This window comes from Triturus cristatus, chromosome 7, assembly GCF_964204655.1.
Source record: "Triturus cristatus chromosome 7, aTriCri1.1, whole genome shotgun sequence".
Lineage (NCBI taxonomy): Eukaryota > Metazoa > Chordata > Amphibia > Caudata > Salamandridae > Triturus > Triturus cristatus.
In genome coordinates this window covers 705,541,434-705,560,091 of record NC_140590.1, presented here as the reverse complement: position 1 = coordinate 705,560,091, position 18,658 = coordinate 705,541,434, and the positions used below count along the sequence as shown (strand labels likewise).

Genomic DNA, 18,658 nt, shown 5'->3' with positions numbered 1-18,658 from the left:
TTTAACATGTATAGATGTGACTGCATAAATAAGTAAATATTTTTATCATAACTATTTATCTACAATTGCTTCACTATTGATCTGAAAAAAATGTATATATATATATATATATATATATATATATAAAAATAAAGAAAACTAATTTAAAGTGCAATGCTTGAAATCCAGAGTTTAATTAATGCATCTTTAATCAACATATACTACCTTCCTCTATGCATCTTTATACCTTCCATGTACTTATGGATCTATATATTTAATACTTTTGGATCTATATATTTATTACTTTTACTTATTCATTACTTTTCTTCTAATTCAGCATATCCAATGCATTACCCTATTATCACCCTATTCCGCTCTGAATATATCCTCTAGCTCAACTCTCTGACTCATCTCAAACCTCATTCTGCTACTCTTTCCAATGCACTAGCCTATTTCTCACCCTATACCTCTATCAATATATCCTCTACATCCGCTCTCTCATTCATCCTAAACCCAATACCACTACTATGATCCCCAAAATCACCCTTTCGAGACTCCACCCCTCCTTGCATCAGCTCATACCTCTTTTTACTATTCCGATCCCCCAAACAAGACTTTCTAAACCCTCTCTCTGACTCTTCCCCCTCCATATCCCTTTTACTCATCCCCCTCCACCTCCCTTTTACTCATCCCAAACCTTCTCCTACTGCTATGAGCTCCAAAACAAACAAAAAATCGAAATCCTTCTCTTCTATTCCTTCATTATCCTTTTCAATCCAAATAACAGACTAACATGTCCACCTCTCAAATTAATTTCATATTTGACTATACTAATTCACCATTAATCCTTTCTGGGTTCCGGAGTAGCGTGTTACTTGCCGAAAAAGGGCTTTGACGCCTTGTCTGGGGTAGTAAGCACTATATAAGTATAATTACAATGCAATACAGGACAATCTATAATCTTAAATGATCAGCTACTAATATTTTAGGAGATCTGGGCCCCTTTTTTCAGAAAATGAGCGGGACCTGAGGGCGCCCTGCTGCCAGCCCTCAGCCAGGTCATCCTATGCCGTGAAGATGGGCCGCTCACAATGACCTTGTGACCCAAATATCGTGCACAGCTTTTACTTCTGTGACCACATGTTGTGTCATTGGATAAATGTAGGTTAGACACAAACTTTACCTTTATCTAGAACACACCCCCTTTCTCTCCGTTCCCTTACTCCTAACACGCCCGCTTCTTATTGGGAAGTACTGTCTCCCAAGGGGATCCACACAAATCATTAAGCGGATAGTATATATCATACTGTTTTAATTCAAATGGTGATGCAAGAGGAACCATTCCAGGGTTTGTTGGCATTATTATAACATACCATGTACATTTATGCATAAACCTTAACAAAAATACTCAAAAAGAAAAATGTGTTGCAAAACACACCATATATGCATTCCTTCGCAACCAATTCTTGGTGGGAGAACATCCCTAAGCCACTAGTTGCAGTGGTCAGGCTCCCTCACAACGCACATTATGAAGTCTGTCCTGCCAAAATTTGCAATGGCTAGCATTGGTTTCCAGTCCGGCCCTGCTCACCACCAAGCAAACCAGAGGTGATCAGGTCCCCTTCCCACCCTAGAAAGGGAGCTGGGCTTGAGTAAATCTCTGAACATTTTCAACGTGGAAAGGGGTTGCATCAAAGTTTGGAAATGCCCACAAATTTATAATTTTGTGGGCGTTCCCAATATTCCAAGGCAAACCACACTTTAGAACGTTCACTTCCTATCCCTTAAACGGGATTTACTACTGCAGATTTCTCTACACCAGTGTTTCCCAAACTATGGTCGTAAACCAATTCTTGATGGGTTGTGAAAATCCGAGCACTAAATAAAGATGGATTTAAATTCAGTTTTTATCTTGCTACATTTGCTCCACTTGAAAGACAGAGGTTACATTTCAGACTATGTCTTCTGTAAAATTTCTGCTTATGGGGAGTTTTTATGTGTATTTTTTATTTCCACAGTTTTTATTTACATTTTTCACATAAAACATATAAACATAATCCAATAAAAGAATAAGAAAATGAAATATAAAGGAAACAAACATGCATGTATGGTCGATTAAAGCTCGAAAATACACATAGGGAGGAAAGAAATCAAATATAAACTTACAATTGATCACTGTGAAATAGTCATAAAGGACTGCAGTAAAGCGTATGTTCCCAACAGGCTATGGTATGATCTGGAGAAGGAGCAGTAAGACTCCTGTAAGGAGTACAGATATTGCATATGACGATTCTCAAAACGTATCAGATACAAAGGAGAGGAACAAAGGGCATCATCTACATGTAATATCTAAATCAGTATTCACAGATCAGTGTTCGTTGTTGTCAAACTGTCAGGGGATCCTTGGAAAAAAAGATGTGGACATCTGCTGTGTGTTTGGGGGGACCTCAGGTAAGGTTGGGGAAAGCTTAGTTAACAGGTGAGTGATAGATAGGAGTTGTTGGGTATCGGAATCTCATGGGGGTTTAGTAGTGGCAAAATAAGGGTCAAGCTTACTCCATAATGGTCTACGCTGTGTTTTCCAAGGGGAGTGTTGTAAGGCAATGATATCAGCTCCCCTTATATGTGTAATTCAGTTCAGCTAGGATTTAAAGAAGGTGGATGCAGTGTCTTTACAATTAGAAAGGATAGACTTACAAGCTGCTATTAATAGACTGTCTAACAGTAGGGCATCGGTTTGGAAGGGGTCGAGAAAACCCATAACGATCAACTGGAAATCGCGCTTAATCCGGAAACCAATAATCAGGGGAGAAACTCAAAATTTGTCCCAGAACGACACGACTGCAAGAGAAGAGTACATGTGGTATATCACCAAGGGGCTCATTATTTTCCCGGGAGGACTGCCAACATCCGCCCGTTGGTGGTGGTCTGCCTGCATATTCTAAGGGTCGTTCAGACCGCCACATTACGATAGCAGTCGCATCGGTGGTGGTCGGAAAATCCAACCGCCGTGGTCCCGACAGTCAGATAGATTCCTACCACCAAATGGACCGCTCGCAATACCCAGAATGGTGGCGGTGCCTGGCAAACACCGCCGTACAGATTATGATATCCTTCCCCGCCTGCCTTTCCCTGCCCATTCAACCACCATGAAAAGGCTGACGGGGATGGACATTGGGGGCCCGTAGTGGGGCCCCCTTTCCCCCTGTCCCATTCCTGTGGGTGTTGGGTGGCACCTATGGTGCCCCCCAACTTAACCCTGTAGCAAGTGACAGTCACCGCTTGCTACATCCCTTTTTAACATTGCGGTGGGTGCCTCAGCCAGCAGCACCTGCCGCAATGTTAGAGGTGGGTAATGCAACCGCCACGGTGGTGGTCGCATTGTAATTCCTATTTTGGGACTGCCGCACGGTTGGCAGGCGGTCCCAAATAGGAGATGATGGCGGACAGACTGAAGTCCGCCTGCCATTGTAATGAGCCACCAATTTCTTTATTCCAATTCCAACAATTCGGCTCATCTGACAGACCAACTTTATGGAGGCAAGCAGGAGTCCCAAAAATTCTGTGAAGGAGCCAGAACTTGATTTGGGGGAGCGCAGGTAGGATTTTATGAGAGACCACCAATTTCCAAATCTATTTCCCCTGTTCTTGGGTCAGTGAGAAATTTAGATCCCATTTCTCATACATGCCATGGTTAAAATGAGAAGAGTTTGGTTGTAGTAGTTTATAGTATTTTGAAACCTGGTGACCCTGTCTGTTTGCAACAGTAATCAATTTAGGAAGAGAGGGCTCTTGGAAGGGAGGATTGACCTTAGAAACACAGGACTTGAGTTTAGGAAATCATAAAAGTTTATGTTGTCAAGGTTACATTGGATCTGCAATTCTCTGAAAGAGAGTGGGTATTTCTTCTGACCCAATTACGTTAAAAGGTGGATCCTTAAAAAGACCACGCTTTTCAATAAATCGGAGCACTTTGAATCTTGAAGCGTGTGGTGTTCTATAAGGAAACAAAGCTAGGGTGCCTACTATGAATCTCCAGGATTATGTCCAGTTTTAACTCGGTCTGTTTGGTGGTTTTAAAACTTTGTCTAACTGGAAGGGAGAGTTTATATTTAGTTGAAAACAGCATAATGGGATGACAATCTTCGAAAAGTGCTTTTTCGACTAAAAGCTAGGCAGGAGTATACTCCTGTGGAGAATGAAACTGCATAGAATAGCTATAAAGGCTGGTCGGTATGACTGGAAATTTGTGAGATTTACTCCACCAAGGCGGATAGGTATTTTGAGATTCTTGAGCATTTGTTTTGCTAGATAAAGGTGTTTAAGTGTTTATTCAGTCTGCAGGCGAACTCATCAGAGAGGGAGTGTGGGAGCATGGATATAAGGAAATGTACTATCATAATTTTCATAGTTTTAATGCATCCCCACCAAGTGATGAATTCAGGGTTCCAGCTTTCAAGGCGATTTTGAGATTTGTGCAGGGTTAGTTTCTCGTTGTGCTGTAAGGTATCCTCCATTAGGTCTGTGCCAAATTCTGCACCTAAATATTTCAAATAGCCAGTCTGCCGCAGTGCGAGGCCAGATTTACCTATAACTTCTTTAGGGCAGATTTCATTTAGACCTTTCACTGCAAATTTTTCTGCATTGAGACTGTAAGCCACAACCCGAGCATAATTCTCGATCGTATTAACATGTGCTTCAATGGAGGAGCGGGCGTCATCTATCAGGAATAAGGGTCCCTGTTTTCCGTTTTTACTGATTTTTATAGATAAATACAGACAGAAAATCATTTATTTCCCTGTCTGTATTCATTTTTAAATGTGGATAAAAACGGAAATTGGGTTGCTTTTTGAGTGATCTAAATACCTTCTTTCAGGCCAATAACTGTGTGGATTGGTAGTTAAGTGTTTACAAAAGAAAGGAATTTTAGTAAAGAGGCTTAAACAGCAGTAGATATGTACAAGATTGATTGTGAAATTTGCATATTTTCATATAAGTGCATTGATTTATCTTCTGCAGATGTTCATATCACTGAAACTTGGCAGTCATTTAAGCATGAGTGCATATTTATCAGGTACATAAATGTGGAAATATACGTTTCAGCTTCATTTTTCACAAAACCCAAAATAAATATGGATAAATACAGATAAAATGAACAAAAAATAAATATAGATAAATACAGACGGAAATGTCATAAAACAAATACCATAAAACCGGGAGCCCTAATCATAATCAAAATATCATTTGCTTATGCCAATACTTTCACTATTATATCCGTGAAAATGACAACTGATATGGAGCTGTTACTCTGGATATTGTAGAGAAGCTGTTCTAGTGAAATTATAAACAGGGAGGGGAAGAGAGGGAAACCCTTTCTAGTGCCCTTTCCTAGTTTGAAGGGTGGAGATGGGGATTGGTGTTTACAAACTCCTCTCACTTTTCAGACAAAGAAAGAAAAGCAAAGTGAATTATGTGATGATCTTGCTGGGATACAGAGAGTGTGAAAGGAAGGGCTGTAGGAAATAATGTTTTGTAACACAAAGCTAAATAGAGATACTTGCAATTGCACTGTACTTCTTAAGCAGTTAGAAAAGCAAAAAGTAAGCACATTTGTTGTAATTCTGAAGTGGAAACAAAGATTTTATTAGGAGAAAAACAAATTAAGACACTTTACTTGGTGATTCACAAATGAAAAATATTTACTGAAACCCGATTTCCACACGTTATCATCTGTGTGCAATATAGCTTTATGGGTAAAACTGTATGCCTATTCAAATTTAGTGACCATTTTAATCGAAAATTTGCTGTTTGTAAACAACTCTGCCATACAACTCGATGCTATGCTTTGGATACATTAAAAATCACCCATATCATGTTCATTTTTTTTATGATGGTTTAGTTACTAATTTTATTGATAAAGTTTTGTAAAGTGCGAACATGACACTAGTGGGTATCAGAGCACCTTACATGACAAGAAGTAGGGTATCAATTGGACTGGTAAACAAAAGATACGTGCGCATGACAAACATATATGAAAGTACATAGAGTAAAAAGCTTGATCTCAATTATAGTTGGTAATAAAATGGCCACTCGTCATAGAGAAGTTAGTATGGTTACATTCCCATAGACACATATATTGTCTTAGGGTAAAAACTTAGTCAACAAAAAAGATGTTGCTTCTGTTTTGAAGGAGGCGGTAGAGTAGATTAGGCAAATGTCTGGTGGTAGAGAGTTCCATATCTTAGGTGCAACAACCAAGAAAGCTCTGGTGCCCGTTTTCTTTTTGTGGGTTAGTTGGGGTTTCAGAAGCAGGGTGTGCGCACTTCGCATGGGTCTGCAGCCCCCCTGTTTTTCTAGCTTTAGAGTCAGATATCTGGGGGTATTGAAATAGAGCGCTTTATGTGTCAAGCATGCAGATTTTTTATTGGATTATTGCTTCATACAGTAGACAGTTCAGGGATTTTAGGGCTGGGGAGATGTGTGTATTTCTTTTTGTTCTGGAGACAAGTTTGGCTGCCACATTGAGGGAGGCTTTTAGAGGGGCCAACTTGAATTGAGGTAAGGCACATGGTGTGGCACTTCCATAGTCCAGTCTGGGCAATACAAGAGGTTGGACCGCTTGTTTTAGGTCTTCATGTGGAAGGTGGGGTTTAAGTTTCCGCAGAATTCTCAGTTGGTAATTCGCTCCTTTGGTGGCAGCATTAATGTAATCCTGTATATTCAGATGTAGTCAATGATGTGATGACAGCAGTTAACGGTTGTAAGATGTCTCAAACAAAGCTCGATCTTGGTGATGCTATTTGGCGGTGAGATGAGAAGGAATTTGGTTTTGGCAACGTTAAGTTTAGGGTGGTTATCAGTGAGCCATAAATGTGTTTTTTGCAAGGTGAAATTGAGGGATATAATGTAGGCCTGGGCTAAATTTCCGTTCCGCTCCCGGAAATTGCGATAATTTGACATTTTCGCGTTCCACGGAGACCGCGAAAATGTCAAAATTTCCGCATTCCGCAGCTTAGCGATAATTTGTTTCTTGCTCGCGCTGTAAAATAATACATTCTCGCGCGCGCGCAATCGCCTTACCTGAATCCCCGCGTTCGCCGAAAAGTTTTCCCGATCCGGTCGCGTTTTCCATGAGATGTTGGATTGTTGGTAGCCATTTGCGCAGTCTCGCGACAGTTCGCGCCCGCAGTAATGTCATTGGTCGCGCGATCACGTCTTTCTTCTCACGATCATGCACCGCGAGAAGAGTGAAAACAAGATGGCCGTGCCCGCGAGCAACCGCATGGGTAAGTTGGCGAGCCGCGACCACGCAGAAAATACCGCGAACGGGCGGGAAAAAAACTTCCGCATCTTCGCGATATTTCCGCGTGTTTGCGGAGATTTTTAACATTTTCACGATAATTTGCGAAAGTCACTTTCGCAAATTCCGCCCACAAGGCGATTTTGAGATACAGCTGAGTGTCGTCAGCATACATATGATGGTGGATGTTGGCCGATTTTAGGTGGTTTGCTAGTGGTTCCAGGAATAAGTTGAAGAATGGATGAGAGAGCAGATCCCTGTGGAGTGCCCAGAGTGATCGTGTGGGGCTTGGTTCATTTTGACTCTCTGGGATCTGTTTTGGAGGAATGAGGAAAACCATTGCAATACTGCCCCTGATAGGCCCATCCTTTGTTTCTGTAGACTATCATGTTTTACCGTGTCAAAGGCCGCCGATAAGTCAAGCAGTATCAGAAGGCATGATTCATTTCGATCCAGCATTTTTAGTATGTCATCCACAACATGGGTAAGAGCCTATTTGGTGCTGTGACCTTGATGGAACCCTGACTGGTGTTGTTCAAGGAGTTGATAGCTGTCTATGTGATTACAGAGTTGGATCTGGAAACATTTTTCTAAGAGCTTTGCAAGAGTCGGGATGTTGGAGTTGGGTCTGTAGTTATTAGGATCAGAACAGGCTGCATTGTTTTTTTTTAAAGTGGGGGTTACTTGTCCTGCTTTTAGGCAATCAGGGATAGTGTCTTGATGTAGTGAGGCATTTGCAATCTTAGTGCACAGGGGGACAATACATGCTTTGATCTCTTTAAATATAGCCGGAGGTAGTGGGTTCGTGAAGTGATTAGATGGGTTTAATGATGAAAGAGTGTTGTAGATGTCTCTTTCGTTGATTGTTGAGAAGGAGTGCCAAGAGGCATTGTTTTTGGAGAAGTGCCTGGATGGGTGGCTCCCTCCAGTATATTGGGAGGTGTAGGAGAAACTGGATGAGGCAGCCGGTAGTAGTTCATTCACTAGTTGTAGTTCGTTATCTATCTTTGTAGTTTTTTTCATGAAGAAAGCAGACAGTTCTTCACAGTTTGGGTGTGTCCTGGAATCAACGTCTAACAGGTATGATGTGTTATATGATTGCTGCTTGACTATTTAGAATAGTTTTTCGGGCCTATTTCTGGCTTGGTCAAGCTATGCTTTGAAGAAATTAGCTTTCACGTGTCTTATTCTTCTGTTGTATGTGTTCCTGGTTGATCTTAGGCGTTTTAGAAGTTCCAATGATGGGGAAGATCTCCAGGATCTTTCTGCTATTCTTAGATTGCCTCTTTCGGTGTTCAAGTTGTCGTTGAACCAGGGGTTTGATTTTTTATTGGATATGTCTTTTTGTTGAAGGGGAGTGACAGAGTACATGGCTTCCAATATGGAAGCATTATAGAAATCTGTAAGGTCATTGACATCATCCATGTTGTTCTGTGGAATCAAAGTATTATTGCAAAGGGTAGTTAGTTCATTGTGGTTTATAGTATGAAGATTCCTTTTCCAATGTTTTATTTTTTTTGGTTGCCCTTTCATTGGGATCACCCTTGAATTGATGAGGAAGGTGATGTGATAATGGTCTGTCCAGTCACAGGGGATAATGGACTCCAAGGAGATGTTGTCCGTCTTTGAAATTATAAGGTCCAAAGTCTCACCCTTGTTGTGAGTTTGGCCTGTCACAAATTTCACTGACTGGTTGTTCAGATCGTCTCCCAGGGAGATCTGGGGCCCTTGAGGATTATCATTCATTGTGATGATTTTGATGATTTATTCAATGAACAGTGAGTTATTGCACGGGTAGAAGGCTTGTATATTACAAAGGGATTTATTTTTACATGAGACATTGATGCTAAGATATTCGCATGTAGTTAGGGCGATTGTTTCAGATTGGGATACTGAGAGGGTGTTGTGGTAAATGCCTGCTATTCCCTCACCCGTTTTCTTGGGTCTATCTACTCGGATGATCTTGTGACTGTGGGAACTAGTAGGTCTATGATGGAATGAGATGCGCTGTTTAACCACGTTTCATGAGGATAACTATATCAAACTTATGTGAGAGGATTAGGTCATAAATATCCCCCGCATGTTTGTTTGATGATATGCAATTAAGGAGCATGCATTTCAGCTGAATATCTGAATGATGAAAGGCCGTCCGTGATATATTGGCACGCTTGATGTGGTCATTGTTTACTAATTTGTGATTGTAGCTCGTTCTCTGAATGGGTTCGCTTGGATGGTTTTGATTTGATTCCGTTCAGTCTTGTTAATATTCTTTTCGGTCTGATAAGAGAGGAGGAGTCCATTGATCTCATTGTTTTATAGATCTTGATTCGATCTCTTAGGGCGAGAAGCGTCATTGGGTAATGGTATAGATTCCGTTCCAAGATTGGATAAGTGTGGGAGATAGAGGGTGGGCATATCTGCCTGGGAATCAATTCTGGATATCGTGGTACTATCTTAACCATGCGAGAGCCATAGATCAAATGTAATAGATGTGAGTCTCTAGAGATCATCCTTAAGATGCCGTAAGCTACGATCGATCTTGTCAAATTGAATTCTCAATAATCGTGCTTATGGGTAGTTGTGGGTTGGGTAGGGAGGTCAGGGAGTGCAGAAAAGTAATAAACAGCCCCATACTGAGAGTGGGGGCTCGTTAATGGGGGCCTGGCATGCAGGTGCATCTGGACAATTTTGTTGAGGATATGCATGAGGATAATTAGATGTGAGGGGAGGAGGTGTAGAAAGAGTGGTTGTGTGATGGTCAGTGGATCTGGGTGACATAAGGTTGTCTGGTGATGGGATATAGGTTTGTGGACATTGTTGTTCCATGAGTATGAGAGCGTTGTAGGAGTGCTTGGATGGCACTCGCTGGGGTGCACGAGGAGGTAAGAAGGGGTGTATGGGGGAAGAAGTTCGATGAAGTCAGGGTCTATACTAGTTCTGGGAGGGGGGGCTAAAAAAAGGATCGACTATTTTACTAGAGAGGTTCTCAAGCTCTGACTGAGAGGGTGGTTCTGGGGTGGGAGTGGTGGTAGCGAGAGTCGGGAGGTAATCGCTTGTGACCGCAAGTGGGCTGATTGAGATTGGAGTAGCCATGTGCATTGAAGAGGGTGAAAGCTTTTCATCAAGCATGTTAGGGTGATTTTGAGTAGGAAGATTGAGCTTATTGTAAACCCCCTTTCTAAGAGTAGAGAAGATCTTGACAATTAGGATGAGATTTTCATTCGAGGACTGTATTAGAATGATACCATTGTTGAATATAGATATGGTAGCATTCGCCCAGCAGAAGGAAGAGGGAGAGATGGATATTCTAAGTTTGTGAGGTGTTTTCCTAGTGCCTGTGATGCGTAACATGGAGAATAATATATTTCTCAATTGGGCTCTCCTTTTTGTATGAAATATAAGGTCATTAGTTAGAGTTCCCTTGCTGGCACAAAAATAGGGGTCTGAGATAAGAGTTTCTGGATGTGTTTTGAGTAATTGGTATTTACATTTTTTGATGCATTTTTGGAGAGGTTAGGGGGGTATTTGATAGTGAAGCCATTATGGCCCGAGGGTTCTAGTTTTTTGTCCATTGTTTAGTGCTGGAAGGTACCACTAGGTGGTGTGAAAGATCATGGGTGGAGATTCTGATCAATCTTCTAAAATTGTAATGTAGTGTAGAAATACGCAATTTGTAGAAGCCAAATTATTTGTGATAAGCCTTTATTGGTAGTAAAGTTGGGTTGAGGATAATAGAGTATTCTTCTGATGGGACTGCATTCCAAGGGTGCCTAGGTCAATCTTAGTGGTTTAAGAGATAAGATATACCAATGTCTGATGAGCATTTAAAGATGGCCACCAGTTTTGCAGGGTTTTTGTCGCAATGGGTGTAGTGGTCCTATTTTTGTTTCTACTAAAGAATGATTCTTTATCCCCAATTCAGGCAGTGGGGGGCGCCATCTTCTGCGTGTTTTCCGCCTTCCTGGGTGAGGCTAAGTAAAATGGTGGGTCGGTTCCTGATAGTCATAATACCAAGGAAGCTGGCAGAGTCAGCCCAGTGTTTTTAATTAACAAATTCTTTAATCCGGTTCCTTACTTAAGGAAAACTGGAATGTGCAGGAAGGCACACTTTCCTGCACATAAACAATCATTCATGGTGATTTGCTGTTTTTATGTGTGCTGCACAATGCAGCACACACAGTAACAGCAAAAACGAGGAGAAATTAGATATTTCTCCTCATTTTACCATGATAAAACCAGGGGTTTTTACTCTTAATTTTCTCGCTGCCCCATATTTATGTCACCCTTGTAAATAGGGGCAGCCGCAAAATCGATGGGTGTTGCGGCGGAACGCCCACCACAACACCCATTGCCCACCCCTTTCATGCTAAGTGTAGCATGAAAGTGTAGCACGAAAGGCGGCGTTAAGCCACATTAAGTGGCTTAACGCAACTTTGTAAAGAAGGTGATGGATTTAGCGCCACCAGAACGTCTCAAAAAGTAACATTCTGGTGGCGTTAAGTCCTTGTACATATGCCCCTTAGAGTCCCATGTTCACTTTTATACTAGTCTATTGATTACCACTGTTTAAATATTCAACCCACAGACAAATATTTAATATTACTAATTGAAGTTTTAAAACGGATAAATACACTATCTGAAATCAATCTAATAAAAAATGTGTTTTCATATTGCTTTTTCACTTAATTCATTTTCATTGGTCTAACTTATTCAGGTTATTAAATCATTAATAGCAGTAAATTACAATATTCCTGTAAGTGACATCTTTTGTATTACATTTGCAAAATCTAAAGAACTTGAAAAAGAAGTTTTTCTTTTTTTTGGGATCAGAATTTGGCAATTGTAGGACTGAACTATTTCTTGTTCAAATATTCGAGCAGGCATTTGGATTTAGTTTGGCAGTTAATGAAAAAAGGATTTGAAGGCAAACTTGTTACTAAAAATGAATAGCTGTGGAACATGCACTCCCATTCTTGACAACATATGTATTGCAATCATTGCAACATTAGTATCATCAGTAACAGGATCTTTTTATCCAAACTTTTCTCTCCAGGTACCTGTATTCTGGGGAGATCTCAATCCAGCTGAACCAAGCAATCACCCTCCACAGACTGGCCAGCAAGTATCATGTTTGGGCACTTCAACGAGGTGTAAGAGAGTATATGAGGAACCACTTAGCCACTGAATCAAGCCAAGGCCATGTTGTGGGCTGGTACCATTATGCCCTCAAGGTCCATGATGAAGGCCTGCTGGAGAGCTGCCTGGAGTTTTTGGCCTGGAACCTTTCCACTATCATCAACAGTGGCGAATGGGTATCTGTGAGTGATGACCTTATGGTCTCTTTGCTCCAGCGCTCCGACTTGGTCCTTCAGAATGAGCTCGAACTCTACCAGGCCATTGAGGAGTGGATCAGAAAGAACAACCCTGATGTTCCCATTATTGAGAAGGTCCTGAGGTCAATCCGATACCCAATGATTTCTCCTGCCCACTTGTTCCAGATTCAGAAGCATTCTTCGGCGATGACCAAGTACTATGATTCCATCCAGGACCTCCTCTTTCAGACATTCCAGTTCCACTCTGCCTCACCGCTGCAGTACGGCAAGTACTTTGATGTTAACTGCAGCATGTTCATTCCTCGCAACTATATTCTACCTTCCTGGGGCTCCCAGTGGATTATCAACAACCCAGCCAGAGACGACAGGAGCACAAGCTTCCAAACTCAGCTGGGACCGAGCAACCATGATTCTGCAAAGAAGGTTACCTGGAATATGCTGTTCTCACCTCGCTGGCTTCCCGTTAGCTTACGGCCTGTCTACTCAGATTCAACATCTGGAGCCGTCCAATCAGCTCGCATTGAAGATGGCCGACCCAGGCTCGTTATAAGCCCGGCCATGAGCAGCTCAGACTTTGCAGGTGTGAGCTTTCAGAAAACCATCTTGGTGATTGGTAAGAAGCCCCAGGGTAAAGTATTTGTGAAGCACATTTACAGTTTCCACCAGAGCACAGATGAGGTGCCCGACTTCCTGGCCAATGCAGACCTGCAGAAGAGAACCTCCGAATACTTGGTAGACAATTCACTGCACCTCCACATCATCGTTAAGCCCATCTACCACTCGCTGATCAAAGCCAAGTGAAGCTAGGATGATCAAGTCCATTTGGAAATTAGAAACCTTGATTTGATGGGCCCATACTTGTTAACAGCAGTGCTAGCTATTTATGGGACAGTTATTCACATGAAATTTGCTGAACTTGCCTTTTATAGGCATATAAAATCAACAATTTTCTTAAAGGCTAATCCTCATATACTATTGAAAGGCAGATAAACTGAGAGTCCAGAAATAGCAATGTCTCTTAAGACTGTAGCTTCTGGAAACAGCATTCTTAAAAATTCTCCAAACTCTTAGGGCTCCTTTAGTTGTTTTTTTAACCAACCTCATTTTCGTTTCATGGGGACCTTTTCTCCTTCGTCGCTGCTTCCAATGGCCGTTAGATTTGTTTAATCAAACATATATTTTTTAGAACTCCTTAATTGAAAAGGGTTATGAGGCATTGACTTAAAGAAAACTGCATTCATTTTCTTGTATAATTTTATAATTTGCATTTTTGTACCTTACTTTTATTAAAAAAAAATATATATAGAAATTATGTTGACTTCTAGGCACTGTGCTTTTCATACTTGCTAAAGCAATAAAAAATTAAGTGAGATACCTCCAATCACAAATTGGGTGTGACTGCGCAGTGTGGTTACTGAAAAGGTTGCTGATAAAATTACTGGAAAAAGGTAAATTACCCAGGGGCAGCTCCTCCGTAATGGAAGAGGAGCATCGCCACACTGGTCAGTCAGTCAGCAGTCAAGCGAAACTAAAATGACTGCTGACTGACTGAGCCGATGCCAGCAGTGTATGGACAGGCGGGACGGGTATATCAAGAAGGATTTGTGGTAGGCCCACTGTAAGCGTGCATGTCTGTTTGTATGGCCGAACTTGAGCACTTTAGGTTTCTCCAACCCAGTTGTATTTCACAGCCAGGTTTGAGATATGTCACAGGCTCCTAGGCAATGGCTGAGCAGCAACCCGCACTGCCCAGACCAATGCTGCCGCTGCTTTGGGTGGGGTGCCTGTGCCCCAGTGCATGCTGGGAGGAGAGCCGGAGAGGAGGACAGAGGCGACCCCGTCATCAGGTAGGTTTTTTTAAAAGTATTATTCCCTCTAGTCCCCCGTCCTGCCCCCTCCCCCCCCCCCCCCCCACACACACACACACACTATAATATTGCGGCAGCTGTCACTGAAATTGCCCTAAAAAAATCTAGAACAAGCAGTGACATAAAAAAGGTTATCTCACAAGATGACCCCAAGAATAAATAATCAGGCATTTTGCAGGTTATCGGACTTCCATCAACATATGAAGGCCACTGCCAAGTATGTTTATAAAGGCACAGATTTCAAGAGTGACTGCAAAAAATGCACATTGCACACGCTTTGAGTATTTTTTTCTTATAATGCATACTAACATAGTTCACAGTACGTGTTTCTATTGTACTGACTAGGACTTCATTTATTATAAAAATACGGATTCTTGCATACCTTAGAATCGTCCAGCTTAGCTATACCGCGATAGCTAAACAGGATTAGGCCTACAAATACGTTTATGGGAACCACCTAGATTCATTAAAAAAATTCTAAATGGAGATTTGTTTCAGGCACAGTACAAACACAGCTTTTGAAATGTATAGAAATTACTGTAAAATTATCAGTCAGAATATACATTAGCATTCTAAAAATTAAATTGATTTAATTTTGAATCTGCTTAGACACAAGTATATCATGTCCATACAAACAAGAAAGCAAAAAGGTGATTGGTAGAATACTTGGATTAATCTCAGCTGTTCTTGGGCCACATTCCAGTCCAGCCCTTTTTACTCCCTATGGGACCAGATGTAGTAATATCTGGTTGCAAATTGCGTCCACTATTTTTGCGACTAGTAATCATTTTTAAAAGCTAACCTCTATACTAATAGCTTGATTCTTAAAAATCTAAATATTGGACTACAATTTGCCCTATCTCATGAACAATAATGAAGCAGGTGCAAATGGCAACTCGTAACAATTGGAGGTCTTTAAGGGAAACAGGACTTTAAAAAAATATAGTTTACTTTTTTGTTTGTTTAGCAGCTGGCAGAGGTCCTGTGGACCACTGCTTATTCTTTAACCAATTGTTTTTGCATTCACAAAAGGGTCCCCTTGGGACCCCATCTCTTTTACCATGCTTTACTCCCTCTCTTGAGGAGTCTGTAAAATATTAATGTTTTGCAACCAGATTTTAGTCGTAAAACATTGAAATATTTGATACCGATTTGGTATTTGGAAGGGATCCCTAGAACACGACGTCCAGATACTGATTTGGTAGCAATTCACTAAATACAATTTTAGGTTTTGGAAAAACTTTTCCAACTCTTTAAAAGTTGATTGGTACAAAAAAGTATTTTAACTGTAGCAAATGCTGAATTAGAGCATTTCTGACCGTTAAAATGCTTAGTATATCTGGCCACAGGCCACTTTAAACAGAGACCAGCCATATGCAAGTCAGCCAATGTATAGCTCGAGTAGTAAAACGGCAGCCTAAAATGTCAGGCCGGGTCCCTTCCTGATGGGAACACAAGTAAAACTAGCCCAGTTTGCGTCCATTTGGTGCTCATCAGTGGGGTATATTTTGATTCCAACGGTACAGCGAGCACTGGTGCAACGTAGTTAGAGCATAGCACTGAGGAAAACAGAACGGTTTTCAGCGGATGGTGTAAAAACTACAAGGGGAGCAAAACTATGGTGCCGATTACGATCCTGCAAAAAAATTCCCCCTACGACTCGTATCCGGTCTTTTTACCGTACGAATCGTACAAGTGCCGTACAAACTGCCAACTACGATTCGCATGGGAAAAAGTCCATACGAATCGCATTGGGAATAATTCCCCACACGTCCTCGGGTCGGAAAATGTGCTCGACACGTCTCCGGACGAATTACCGTACAAATGTGAAAAGTGAAGTCCGACCGCGGAAGTACGATCCATCCCGTGCATCCGATGTTACAACCAGATGTGAAAAGCACCGTCCGCACCGAACTCCCATAGCAACCATGGAGACATGTGCCCGCATACGCGCCCAACACTCCCCCCAGCCCCCGTATGTACGCGCCCAACCACCCCCCCAGCCCTCCTATGTACGAGTCGAACCCCCACCCGTGTATGTACACCCGTGTACGTACGAGTCGAACCCCCACCCGTGTATGTACACCCGTGTATGTACGAGACGTACCCCCACCCGTGTATGTACACCCCCGTACGTACGGCCCATACCCCCACCCGCGTATGTATGGAGCGTACCCCCACCCCAACCGTGTATGTACAGCCCGTACCCTCACCTGCGTATGTATGGAGCGTACCCCACCCCAACCGTGTATGTACGGCCCGTACCCTCACCCGCGGATGTATGGAGCGTACCCCCACCCCAACCATGTATGTACGGCCCGTACCCTCACCCGCGTATGTATGGAGCGTACCCCCACCCCAACCGTGTATGTACGGCCCGTACCCTCACCCGCGTATGTATGGAGCGTACCCCCACCCCAACCGTGCATGTACGGCTCGTACCCTCACCCGCGTATGTATGGAGCGTACCCCCACCCCAACCGTGTATGTACGGCCCGTACCCTCACCCGCGTATGTATGGAGCGTACCCCCACCCCAACCGTGTATGTACGGCCCGTACCCCCACCCGCGTATGTATTGAGCGTACCCCGACCCCAACAGTCTAAGTACGGAGCGCACCCCAGGCCCCAACACCAGCACCTTCACCCAACATCGCGCATGTACGAGTCGTACCAAGCCAGAGACAAGGACAGCACTGTACAACAAAATGGCCGATGTACACACCGTACACACGCTAAAAACACATGTACACAACCAGGACAAAGCAAAACAACACAAGAATACTCTATTCGAATCGCACAAAGCCACAAAACATGTCCAACAAGCACAAATACAACACATTCACTGACCTGCAACTGCCAAACTCCCAAACAGAGGCCCAAAACACAACCACTCCTTATAACACACCCACCCAAAGTTCAAACACAGCCACACCCACCAATGGACCAATAAAAAGGGCCCACAGACACAAACCATGAGCCTTTGCAACAGACTCACTGCTGCCAGACCTCACAGACAACCCACAGCACCATACTTGAACCTTTACTACACCTTACACTTGCACACCTTCACACAACCACCTTCACAAACACCCCCTCATCACATTCACACACACACCTGCACAACCACACCCACACACCCACAACCATCCACACCCACACCCCCCACAACCATCCACACCCACACCCCTCACCATGCCCACTAACAAGAATCCAAAGTTCACTAGCCAAGAGTTGGAGGTCCTTGTCGACGAAATCCTCAGAGTCGAGCCACACCTCTTTGGAACATTGGTCAGACAGACCAGCATTTCCGAAAAAACAGCCATGTGGCAGACGATTGTCGATGCTGTGAATGCTGTTGCGTCCACCAGAAGGACCAGGCATGAATGCCAAGCCAGGTGGTACGATCTGCGGAGGAGGGTCCGAGCCAAAATGACCGACGACCAAAACCAGGCCAACATCACTGGAGGAGGGCCGCCCTGCAGATGCGTACAATACCATTCCTGGAAGGAGAGGGTGATGGCCATACTGCCGGTGGTGGCAGTGGACGGAGTAGAAGGACTCCGAGAGCCTGGTGAGTACACAAACAACTCACCTCACATGGGGGGAACGTCATCCACAACCAAACTCACAATCATGCACGCAACCACCCCAAGCTATCGCATGACTCAACCACACTCCATAAACACACACATGCCACTAGCGCCACCATGCCCCATGCACCCAGCTGGACAATCCCAAGTCACAGGCCACAGAAAACACCAACACAAGACACGGTAACCCGGATGGCGGGAGTGTGGGCCTCAAAAATCACATAGTGCAACTCAGAAGCAGACAACAATGCCCTCTGCCCATATGGCCTAGGTCACAGCCAGACAAACAGTGTGTCCCCACACAGGAAAGACTTGCCAGCAAATGGCGGACGCCTTGCATTAAGACATGGGGGTGAAGGCACTTTTTGCACATGACAGCAGCTAATGAACAGCCAACACTGGGAAAGAGTGGCAGCACACACCACCACAGCAGCAGCGCAGACACAGACACTACACCCAATGGGTGCCTGGAGATCAGAAACAAACTCACATGAACAAGCCAAGGGCCATTCAAAGATCTGCAAAAAGTGTGTGCCTAGGAAGCTGGGCTGAGGTGACAGAGGGTGACACACAGAGGGAGGGAGAG

General features: G+C 43.1%; 1 protein-coding gene across 2 annotated transcripts in view; it reads left to right on the top strand.

Annotated features, from left to right (window-relative positions):
• BTBD17 (BTB domain containing 17) overlaps positions 1–13,987 on the top strand; it is a 103,979-nt gene extending 89,992 nt beyond the window's left edge. For both annotated transcript variants that reach the window (XM_085617365.1, XM_085617366.1), the window contains exon 3: positions 12,333–13,987. In XM_085617365.1, the coding sequence (XP_085473491.1) occupies positions 12,333–13,413 (1,081 nt within the window). In that variant the 3' untranslated portion in view covers positions 13,414–13,987. The remainder of the gene's footprint in view (positions 1–12,332) is intronic.
• The last annotated feature ends 4,671 nt before the right edge of the window (positions 13,988–18,658 follow it).